The 12,935-nt window shown below is 32.5% G+C and overlaps 1 protein-coding gene across 1 annotated transcript in view; it reads right to left on the bottom strand.

The window, feature by feature from the left end:
* LOC143911975 (uncharacterized) overlaps window positions 1-12,935 on the bottom strand; it is a 104,800-nt gene that overhangs the window by 27,416 nt on the left and 64,449 nt on the right. Inside the window, exon 3 of the mRNA XM_077431080.1 lies at window positions 1,994-2,423. Within this exon, the coding sequence (XP_077287206.1) occupies window positions 1,994-2,092 (99 nt within the window). The 5' untranslated portion in view covers window positions 2,093-2,423. The remainder of the gene's footprint in view (window positions 1-1,993; window positions 2,424-12,935) is intronic.

The following is a 12,935-nucleotide window of genomic DNA, read 5'->3' as shown; positions in this document are numbered from 1 at the left end:
TTTAATATGAATTAGTGAATTTAAATGCATCATTAATAATATTCGAAATTACCAAAAAAAATATAATTATTATCATAAATCAATTAAGGATGAGGCTGTTGCGGATGAGGTAAGAAAAATGCGTACTGTTTCATTCTAGCACATATGTATGTATGTACACACATATGTACATATATGCGATTCCTCGTCAAATTGGTAAACCAACCACCACTGTTTGAATATCTATATTTATATATGTATAAAAATGAATGTCTGTGTGTGTGTCTCGAATAGGCTGCTAAGCCACTGAGCCGATTACGATGAAACTTTCAGGATTTGTTGTGTGTATGTCCGGGAAGATTACTAAGAAAAAAAACGGGGGAAAACGGGAACGGAAACGGGAAAAACGGGAATGAGTGTCATTGCAATGCAATAATTTCAAATGTGTTTGCTACCTGCGTTTTTCCGACAAATGGGAACGGGAACGAGAACGGGAACGGGAACGGGAGTTGCATGCGTTATTATAGCATTGCAACGCATGCAACATATTTACAAGTTTAAACATAAATTAACGCATGCAACATATTTATGTACAAATACATATTTACAAGTTTAAAATCAAAGGTGTTGCTAAGGGCAACTGTAATGGCACCATAGTAATTAAATATTTTAAAAACACTACCGAACCGCATAGTTCAATGTTTGCGTTACCGCTAACCACAGAAAAGTACCCGGGTTCAAGCCCTGGGCTGACCTTGATTAAAAATTCAGTCGTATTATTTATGCAGTGCCGATAGTCAGACATAGATGTGTGACTCCAAGTCGATCATTTCCTATCTTAGTTTACCAATTTATCTGATTTCTTCGTTGACGGTTCTTCGTCAAATTGGCAAAACCATCCTACCACTATTTTAATGTGATTTCAAATTTATTATTTATAATTTTCATGTACAAATTTTGGTTCGGTGATTACATCCCAAATGTGAATCGCTACCAGGATAACCGCCGCTACGAAAATTCGTCACACGGGAAAATTGTCGTAAAGAAAAGTGCCCTATATGTGCATATATATATATATATATATATATATATATATATATATATATATATATATATATATATATATATGTCTAAATATTACATTTTGTCCCAGGAAAACCTTACAGGTAAACCCCAATGCGCCTTCCTGGCCAATTACAAACAATGCAGCATTTTTATTACACAAGCCAATAAATTACATGACACTAAAAACTCGTAATTTAGGAGACATCTATGCGTTGTACATAAATTATGTTGTACATTCATCATACTCAAATAGTGGTGAGATAGTAGTAGGAAGGTTTTTTTTAGCCAATTTAATCGGGAACCGTTTCAACAATGAAATCAGAGAAATTGGCCAAGTCTGATAGGAAACGATCGAGGTCAGCTCATGGGATCGAACCCGGCGCCTCTCTGATAGACAGAAGCTTAACGACCGAGCTATGCCTCTGGCTCATAGGTGTCGCTCAGGGGTAAAACCCGTAATGGCATCATGGAAAAATAAAAATACTGTCGATCCAGCTCTGAATGAGTAGTAGTGGGTAATGATTATGTGGTAGTTTCAAGGAGCAAGCTCCCACAGCTATCTATCCGTCGTGTTGGATAAGATCGGACTCACGGGGATTGTGCGAGCTGGCGGCTCCTCGGGAATCACGGAAAAGATCCGCCGAATATTTATATATGTACACAGGGTTATATTTGTACCTATGTATGTATATTAACCCGAATATTTGTACTCTCAGTACAGAGAGATCATTGGTCGATGGGTCGCGAGATCTTATTGGTTGTTGTATACGGCGAGGCCTTTTTGGCGTGAATGCGAGATCAGGTGATCAGTGACAGTAAACCAATGGTCGACGAGTACCAATCCCCTAATCTCAACGTTACAATATTAAATCGATGAAAATCTGTTGAAGATACATACATACATAGACCTTGTGAGATAAAAGAAAAATATATTAATTTGTAAAATTACCTGCTTTGTGATGATGATGACCACTATTATGTAGCCGTTGAGGAGTAGTCCCAAGACAGTTATTATAGTCAGTGGTATGCTCAATGCCAAGGATACCATTCCGGACTCGTTTTCTCTGATTGTATTATTATTTACTCGTATTGTAAACTACGCATTAGGCTTACATTCAAAATTCTATAAAAATAGTTAATTCTATGCCAACTCATACAATACGTACGTATTATAAATTCAGATAATGCTCGTGTATGAAAATATATTCAGAATTTTATCAAAGCATCATTATTGGTAACGAATCTCATCGCGACGACATGTTTTTTATTCGAAATCACAATCGACTTGCAACGCGTGTTTGTGTTTATATAAAACACATCTGCGAGGATATCCATAGTGAATTTTCCGGGCATTTCCTCGCTGCTTGATCGTTGCATATCTGAAACAATGAACGACAATTTGGTTGTTAATTACATTAATGACAATTTTTACATGTTAGTAACCATAGTGTTTGTGTTGTCAAAGGACGTGTCGCTTGTTTGAAACAGCGACATGCGGTTTTATCGGTGGAAAATTAAAGCGTCATTAGCTGCGGTTCTCAAATTTGCAAAGTTGTTCTCTCGTAACCGAATTAGCGTCAGGGAAATTGAACGCTAATAACACCGGGAAAACGGGAGTGAGGCTATCGCTGACGAAGCTAATTAAAACCGAACGACACTGATATTGTCTACATATACACACTGAACTATCCGACGATTTTGGAAAATGCAAACGTAATCTGTATCTATGTATGCACATCCATGCAATTTCGCTTGATTTTCATTGTCAACGTGTATTTTCGTATAATTACATTATTTTCACCGAATCAGGAAAATTATCCCATATTGAAAACGGGTAATTTTTTTGAATATCAAAATACTGCTGAAACATTTCAGAGAAACCACATTTGTGGTCATGCGTTTGAAAGTTCACAGGTGCACAAATTCACTCTGATATATTTTAAAATATAATATATAATTTCGAAAGAGACTTTGTATGTAACTAAGTAAGGTTTAATTTACATATGTATGTAAGGTTAGGTTGGGAGCTTCGAAAACAAATCAAAAGTTCTATAGTTGATGACGATATCGATATTGTTGAATATAATTTTTTTTCGGTTCAAATAAATTTAATAAAAAAAACAAATGAATGTTTACTATTAGATTAGCCATGTTTAAGCTGTTTATATTACAAAAACCGAGCGAAACCGGGTAAAATCACTAGTAAATTATAATAATAAATAGAATAAATTAAAGTGAATTTGCAAACATTTTTTTTACAATAATTAGCTTGGTATATTAGAATTTGGAATATTATATTTTTCATCAAACTTATGTATGACAATGCATTAAGAGTCTAAAATCTGTGTTTTCGAATAATTTAATACGAAATTATATTTTATTTCCAATCTACAGCACATTTAATTCCAGGTATAGTAATAGCAGGTTTGGATTCTGTTGAAATTTTAATAATATCTTGACCTTTCTATAACTTCATCTAAATAATTTAAAGCTTCCTATTCGATATTCAACGTTCGTATAATTCGAATATTTGATAGCCGTACTATGCATACATCTGTATAGCTAAAATATTCTATGAATATTTCGATAATTGTAGGGAAGTGAGATAAAATAAGAATGGATTAGTTAGAATTAGTTATTAATAATTAGTTATTTATAACCAGACTTAGGCGGCGAGGATGCTCCCATAAAATAACAATAGACCTCTCCATTGTCTGAGAAAGCAGGAGAGCAAAAAAAATGGTTGAAAATAGAAATTGACAACAGCTAGGATGAAATCACACAGCGGTGCGTGTGGCACGAGGGTTTTTTTTAGATAGTTTTAAACATATAGAAAAAATCTGACGTTCATGGCACACATGCATGGCACACGGTCCAACACGTCGTCTCAAAACAACACTTTCGACATACATATCTCATTGAAATTGTATGATAGTATTTATCTTTGCTTCACAGTGATCTATACCAAAACGACCCTTTGGACCATTTTCGGTAAACCACTTAATTTAACCACTTAATCGCCACGCGTTTTTAGAAACTGATTCAATTATGTTATGTTTGTGTTTGGTGCCAACACTTGACACTACCTCTTGAATATATAACAAACTAAAGAAAAATATTGACTTTTTTCAATTTCATTCGTATCACAGGATATTTTTTGATGTCACTGTGAAGTAATCAAAATTAATTTCGAATTTCGGTTAAGACGAGTTTGCATGATTCGTTGAAATAAAATAAGAGAATACATTGAAGTATGCATTAAAATTAAGCGGATCAATTGAAAGATGTGTATATAAAATATAACACATGAAGGCAAAAATGGAAAATAATATTTATAAGAAGCTTCAGTGATTTATTATTATGTATTTTATGAAATATCTCAATAGTATTTCAATTATATATTTTATGAAATATCTCAACTTATTATTAATAATCTGAATATATCATCATCTCATCAACAACTGCATTAATGCTAGCAACTACAAAAAAATTTGTTTCATCAATGCTAGCAAATATAAATTTTGAACCTAAGACTTTTCAACCCTGAATGAAATATTCTGTCAACTGATATACATTTTTTTTAATATTTAGATTCATTAATTTAAATCATCAGACCCATAATAAGGGTAAACATGTATTTAATTCATATTTGATACGTTCATCCTGTTACAAAATTTCCACCTAGAGTCACACGAGCTGTTATATAATGGAAAACGTTCAACATTTATCATAGACAAACAATATACATAATACAACGTTCGTTTAACACCGCGATAAAATGGGAACACAATTTTATGAAAGCGTTATGATGGCTATTTAGGTAGCCTCACATTACTTAATCGATAGTGGCTTAATGAAGACTTTCAGATGAGAGATTGGGTGATATAAATTTAAATGAAATGAGTTTGGGTCACTAGAAAAAAGTAGAATTCAAAAAGTATCGTTTCAAAATGGCGTGTCGTCGGACATTGATGCGAGGCAAATCCTATTATCGAATCGAGACTTGTATTAAATTTGTCTTGTTCATTACATTACACAGAGGGGGCCCGTTCGCCGGAAAAGTAAATCAAGTCTAATTTAGGGTACGGTCGGAGAAATCCACTCGATTTCGGTAGAAAGTGGGTGGATATTTAACCGGCTTACTGACATTCGTGAAATAGTTGGAAAATTTTCCTCGAAGGAATCCTTAAGAAGGCATCGGGCACTTGAATCAAATTCGAAAAGTTTCCAACATGTAAGTTGAGTACGCGTGTATAATTATCATTATATTATGATTACATTACGAGTTCGGTACTGGAATTCAATCATCGTCTTCTCCTGCGGGCGAGTTGCGCCAAATTGGATTTATTCATTTCTAGAATACGCCTAACAATCTACGTAGGTATGTATGTATGTTTGAAATATAATAGAAGATTCCGCTATTGTGATTTTAAATATATCCAAGCTAATTTAAATGCAAAATGAGCTTCATTTTCCGTCGACCAAGTTAATAGACGCAATTATTTTAATGTGTGCATTTGATATTTTAATGACAAATATTATAACATGAAGCAGGCGGGCTTCAAAACTTTCCCATAATGATATAAAACAAAGTTTCAACACCTCTCTAACGACAACCTTCGTCTAGCCACTTAAAGGAATTTTTTTTATTTTCGGTTTTTTATTTTTTATTTTATTTTATTTTTCAATTAATCATGCACACTCACCTAACAGATTGCTCCAAAGCGGCGAGTGTGCTAAACAGATTAAGACTCGAGAAATTATGTATTACATATATTAAATACCTAATTATTATAAACCTATACATACACATACATGTAAATCGAAACAATACCTGATATCTATGGTCAGACATTACAAACATCGTATAAAATTCGATCAATAACATTTTTCATGTAACAATACGAATTTTTACATTCAATAAACATCCACAGAGACATCTATGGAGAAAAATCTGGCGAAACCTGAGATATAACAATAACTCAAGGTTTGCAATAGAAAATTAGATAGGAAAAGCCAATTTTTACAGGAACCGTTTAAATGAAAACGATTGACCTCGACAAACCGAGGTCTGGCCAACAACGAAACTCTAGTGGGAATCGAACCCATAACACCTTGCACGAAAGAATACAACACTCACCACTAGACCATGCTGCTGGTTTTATTTTACTTTTTAGAATTTTTCACTATTCTGTGAAATTTCATATTAAGTTTCGTTGTAGGGTTTTCAATTAAGGTTCGTCTATACCAGTACAGCTCAAGCCAGCAACAACACATAAACAGCTGTACAAAAATATTTTATATTACATTCTATATGGACAAATTAATATGTACCGTAATGTGTACATGACGGTGCTGTATAGTATAAATAAACGTAGTCTTTTCCGAATAGTGCGGTATTGATCTATTGACGCGCAGTGCTGGATAATGTAAACGGGCCTTTAACCATACAATCATAACCGTAACCAGTTAACTGTATATCCAACATTTGGAAAATAGTATTGTGGCATTTCAACAAATTTAAAGCATCGATGATGATAATTATAGTTAGTGATATTTGAATATATTTTTTTACTACTTAAATGAAAATAGATAATAGAAAATAGAAATAGAAAATAGAAAATAAATTGAAAATAGACTCTTTTTATTGGTAGTACATATTTTCAGCCAAAATCATAAAAAAAATACAAAATGTGGATAAACTTAATTTCCGTTCAATGTATCGTTTTTGGGCATACTTTATATTTTGTGCAAATGGAACCGAAAGGTAACTTTCTTACAAAATATTTACATTTATATACTTTTTTATTTATTTTTTTTACCATGGTGTCATTACAGGATTGTCCCAAGGCGACACCTATAGTCAACTTCGTATATATGTGCTTTATATAAATGTATAATAACAATATTTTCGGTTGCCTATTTATTCATATATGTAAGTAAATATTACATACGTAGATAATATATAATATGTATGTATATATATATGGGTAGGTTCAACTGATTGCCATTACATCCAAATGGCACAAACCTAAATTTAATCTTAATTGATAAGTCAAAAGCCGTATAAATATTTGAATAACAAACGAACAAATTTATTCAATACGTTTATAGGCGAATACATACGCTTCCAGTGCTTACATTACCTATTTATCTATGAAACCTAGGAATACTGCAATTGAGATGTACGAATCGTATGAATAAACAATAGACTCTTAAATGTTTAATTGGCCTACAGAGGAGATGATGTTCAAAATTGGGTCACGCGAGAATACAACAGGTTAACACTGTGATTGACAACCATGAAATGTACGGAATTCCGGTATTAGGTCAAGGGTCAACATCCAAAATTCAAAACGCGAAACCCTCGTCATAATATCATCATAGGGAGAACGACGACACTCTCCAAATACGAAGGCTGACTAAAGACATTGACGCGTTCGAATCGATTCGAGTGAATTTACATATGTACATACATATGTATGTAAAATGAATTAGTGTGAGGGTCACGCAATGAACTTTGGCAAGGGCGCCAAAAAGCTCTTTTTGTAGAACGAAGTGGCAGAAAATAAAACCGGAAGCATTTTTTATCAGCTTTTTAACGCGTGCCAACTCGCCAAGAAAGTTCATAGACCTTAAGTAACAAATCGTTCCGAATGAAATGTGCGATACTTAATATCAATTTCGGAGACTAAATGACATCTTCAAGCATTATACATATTATACGTAAAGTAAAAATAGAATCAACAATTTGGTATACACAAGGTCGATAGATTTTTTTACTGTTTATTTTTGGTCACAAAAATAAATGATTGCGACTCAGTGTTTTCACGGAGAATTGAGTAAAGTGAATAATCTACAATTCCCATCCTACGACTACTTCCACTCTATATTTTTTTTCACACGTAGTGATGAGTTCCTTCGAACACACGAGAGAATGTCTCCGTTCATGAAATTTAAATTTTCCGGAGTCCTTTTCATTTGAAATGTACAGAATAGATGGAAACTTTATACAGATATGTCCTTCTATAGATCTATGTACATATGTATATGTATATGGACATCACTGGTCGACACGCGAGCTATATTTGGGCGTAATTCATTTTTCCAGGATTATCCTACTAGCCTATTTTTTTTTCAATATAAAATATAATAAGTATTTTAATTAAATAAATCACAATAAAATAAATAAAGTACTAAGTATTGTAATAAAATAAATCAATAACAATGTAAATATTTTCGTGTTAAATATTTTAGATAAGATCCGTCGTTTCCTTTTTCTCTCTTTCGGGGAGGTTTATACCTACTTTAGGCTTGCACTTACATTTAACGACATCGATTTGTCCGTCCGCAATAAACATTATATCCTGTTTTTTTAACCATTCAGCTCCTTGGTTAAAAAAATTTTTTTTAACTTGGTATTATTTTTGAATAAAATGAACATCCCTGCTGGCATCTAAATATGTTTCGCTTAGAGAAAAAAAAAATTTAATTAACAATAATTTCATACAAAAATTTAGTCTCAATGAACGGGCAGAGCAGGAAATAAAATACCATAAGGGCGAAAACACACTCAGTTGTATGGGACGGCATGTGTCCTTGGCTTCCCGCTGTGCACGTGTAGAACTAAAATGTTTGGGAGGTCGCACGTGTATATATATTCACATGCAACCTACAATTGTCTCCTACATATCTTCAAATGTGGGATTTAACATTATCGATCATTGTCAAGCAAGGATAAAATATCACCGAACACTCCGGGGGATGATTTTTGGTACTGTGTACCATTAATATGTTTGAAAGTAACAAAAAAAAAAACACGTACCACGTCTCACTCAGTGTGTTTTCGCCCTAAGTATTCATTACAGTTACTTCCTTTCAAAAGAGAACAATATCAATTTCTTGACTAGTGTTCCTCCTTTATTAGTCGGAAAAAAAACGTTCACACCCAAAATATAAACTAGGCCCAAAAACAGCTCGGTTGGCGAACACTGATGTACATATATATTCTAAAGTGGTGCACCTCACGGGATCGAATTAGAAATGCACGAAAAACCAAATATCGGAAGGCAAAGATCGAAAATCGGAAGATCTTAAGTCGAAAGATCAAAAAAAAGGGTGCATGGTAAACGGTACATCCTCACTTAATTTGCGCGAGCAGGATACAGCAGGAACAAGAGGAACAGGCTTTTTCTCCCAAATTCTGCGCGCGCACATTAATACGGGAGGAAAAGCCTGTTCCTCTTGTTCCTGTTGTATCCTGCTCGCGCAAATTAAGTGAGGATGTACATGAGTATGTACCGTTTACCATGCACTCTTTTTTTTATCTTTCGACTTAAGATCTTTTGATTTTCGATCTTTGCTTTCCGATATTTGGTTTTTCGTGCATTTCTAATTCGATCCCGTGTGGTAGACCCATTCTAAAGTACTGAAAAATTGATGATATTGCTCATTGTCCGTATTACTAAGAATTGTGATCCCTAGGGATTGAGCTGATAAAATAAAATATATTTATACACACAGATAATATTTATTGAGTAATAAATATTATCTATATGTATTAATACTTTTTAAATTCAGAAAGTATATATGTATGTGCATTCGTAAGTATTTTCAAGTCGTAGTTGAAACACAATTTGACTGTCATCTGTCAAACGAGCTAAATCGCGTTCTAAAAACGATTGTAAATTGGATTTTTGAGCTGTCAAATTGAAAACTTTGGAGTAAAATTAACTTCACAAATTTCTCACGAAGGTTTCGTGAGATCCACTAAAAACTTTCGAATAAATTTTTAACATTTTTGCTTTAAGTTTTGTTTTCTATTACAAAATATGTCACAAGATTATTAATTTCATATTAATAATTAACTTATCATTTAATTAACTGTAATTATCAAAGGTTTTATATTTACAATTAATAAAGATTTTTTATTTAACCTTTGCTGACATATCCCGTTTCTTTGTCGTTTGCTGTGAAAAGCCAATGAGTAAATGACTAGTGTTTGACTTTGTTTCTTTGTATAGTAAAGGTCGCATTTTCCTAATGAGTGAACTAATGGAACTGACAGTGAAGAGCTTTATCTCGCCGCAGGCTTCTTCGCGGAACTCTGCAGGACTTCTCGGAACATTCCATGCTACTAATGAGAACACTTGCAGCTCCATTGTCCTGAAAATCCACAAGACACTTCACACGAAACAGTGTCACTTCAAAGCCACAACTTTTAAATCGAACTTGTGTCTTAATTATCAACGGTTCCGGTAACAAAGTTAAGTAGAGGACAAAAGTGCACCCGATTGCTTCAAAATAAGTACATCTTTCACTCAAACGTAAATTTAAATTCTTACTCAAACTCTTAAAGTCGCTACCTAACACACACAAAAACTTTGATTGGTTTCCATCAGAGCCTCGGCGGCTTTGGCGAGCGCTTTTAAGGCAAACAAAACAAGAAATTTCTTATGTGAATTTATCAAAATATACATATGTATCAGTGGCGTGCCGTGACTTTTAAAACAGTATATGAATAAAAAGTATATTTTTTATTTTTTAAATTAGAATAATCTTTCTTGTAGTGACGACTATAATTTTTCATCTTTATGCTAAAAGAAATATAATAAGTAACCTACCTTTCTTAATAACATATTATTTGTCTTCAAAATTAAATCTTCTGAATGATTTGTTGAACAACCGATCGATAATGCAAAATTCCATGGTCTCGTTAGTCAAATCCCCTGTTATAATTCTTCTCAAGAAGTTCTAAGTAAATATATGTTATTTTTACAAATAAAAAAGTACAGATGATGCTTGAAAGATATAAATCAGAATACCCTTAGCGAAAATTCTCGAATTAGCGAAGTGCTCGAAAGGATGAGTAAATTAAAAAATAATTGTTTTCGACGAAACGCCTATACATTCATAAAAAAACGCCAGTTTGCAAACGGAACAAAATTGAAAGGGCGAGTCCGTGCAAGCGAAGGACGCGGTGGACCACACCATAACATTCCGCTAATCTCAGTGAAAAATATCAATATGGACAATGATTTGAATTCATTGTAATTGAATTTCGGTATTTTTAAATTTTAGAACACTAGCCTAGTCCCTCTAATGCTATGACGGCACGCCACTGGTATGTACATATTTACATACATATAAATATGTATACTAGTTGATCTAATAAATAAAACGGCATACAGCTGAGTGAAAATATATATTTTTTTATATTTTTTTCAAATTGTCCTATACATAACAATATTACAGTCAGATCAATCAATGTACCTACATATATACAGATATATCGACACAAATTTCAGAATTACATATATGGAGATGCTGTTATGTGTGTATACATATATCGAATATATGTATGTACATATATTTCGTGTGAAATACAAATCAAAGTTTTTTACCAAATGTTCATTATACTAATTGAGCGTGAAGTGAGAGGCCTCACAGTCAGAGTTATGAGAATTTTTCCTATGGAGACGCCGGGGGTGAAATTCGAATGGCAAACAATGCGAGGCACGCAATTTTTCCGGAACAAACAAACGAGACAGCACAAAAATAACGAAAAAGGTTATCGATTAAAACTTGAAGAAAAATAAGCTTTAGAAAAGTTTTCGGTAGCATTCGTTGGCAAATAAACAATGCGATGATTCCTTCGATAATTAACATTGTGACTTCAGCCTTAAATTATACCAAAGTTGACTTAACCATCTAATGGTTTTCAATGTTCTGAAACATATATGTACATATATATGTACATACATACATATATGTATGTATACTATTATATAACATAATATAGAAATATTAAAAATATTATCAAAGACATAAGATATAAATTGTCTCTACTCACTAACATAATACATAATATATTGTAGTATATTTTTTTATAAATACGAGTACATTTTAATGAAGTCCTTTGGGAAATTCTATCTTCCAGCTCGTAAAGATGAATCACGTTTATTTTTGTCCCTCGTATACTCATTACAGTGATTTATCGAGTTGGTTTAGATTAAAAAACAATAAATTAATTCTACATACATCAATAGAAACGCTTTTACGTTGTAGCGTTTACCCAAAATTATTTATGAATTTCAATATGTCACAGAAGTCTACATTCATTTATGAGCTCTAATTTGATTTTTTTCTGTCAGAAAAGTTAAGGTAAAAAATTGAGTTCATTTATTCGTCGCCTTTGTACATGGAACGTCTTAATAGTGCTTCTTATGACTGCGGATTAAGAGAACAGCGATCGCTCGAGAACAACAAACAAATTTCGCATTCACTACAGGGGAAAACATTTAAATTAATAATGATCGCACGTTTATCTTCAATTCAAGTATATTCTGAAATTATAATCCTTTCAAAAGTTTTTACTTCGATATACCTAATACAATGACAAGACATTCAATTTATTAGGAAATAGACAATGTATTATTTCGCTGCGCTAAATAAGTACATAACTAAATTAATTCGAAAACTTTCAAATAAATATGTTCTCAAGGAAATTTATTTCATCTAAAAATCGTTACATGTTATGTATTTCCATAACAAATATGGGAAAATCGGAAATTTAGGGAAATAACAAGGTCAATATTTTTCCTTCTCAGAAACTTTTATTTTACAATTCTGGTATATATTTATTTATAATAAATATGCATAACGAATATATTGTACATATTTATGTGAATAAGTTTCCCGGTATAATATTATTTAACTACAAATATGTATACATATATATACAAACGTAAAAATTACAATTGCCTAAAATATTAATTATCCTCTCTATACTCATTAATTAATTTCATTGGCATATGTATTATTATGTAACAAATTTTCAATCTTTTATGATTCTAAGCAAATTTTAATCCTACATATATGTACATAGAAAT

Source organism: Arctopsyche grandis, chromosome 5 (assembly GCF_051622035.1).
Source record: "Arctopsyche grandis isolate Sample6627 chromosome 5, ASM5162203v2, whole genome shotgun sequence".
Classification (NCBI taxonomy): Eukaryota; Metazoa; Arthropoda; class Insecta; order Trichoptera; family Hydropsychidae; genus Arctopsyche; species Arctopsyche grandis.
Note: the sequence above shows the minus strand (reverse complement) of the source record. Positions and strands in the feature narration are given on the sequence as shown.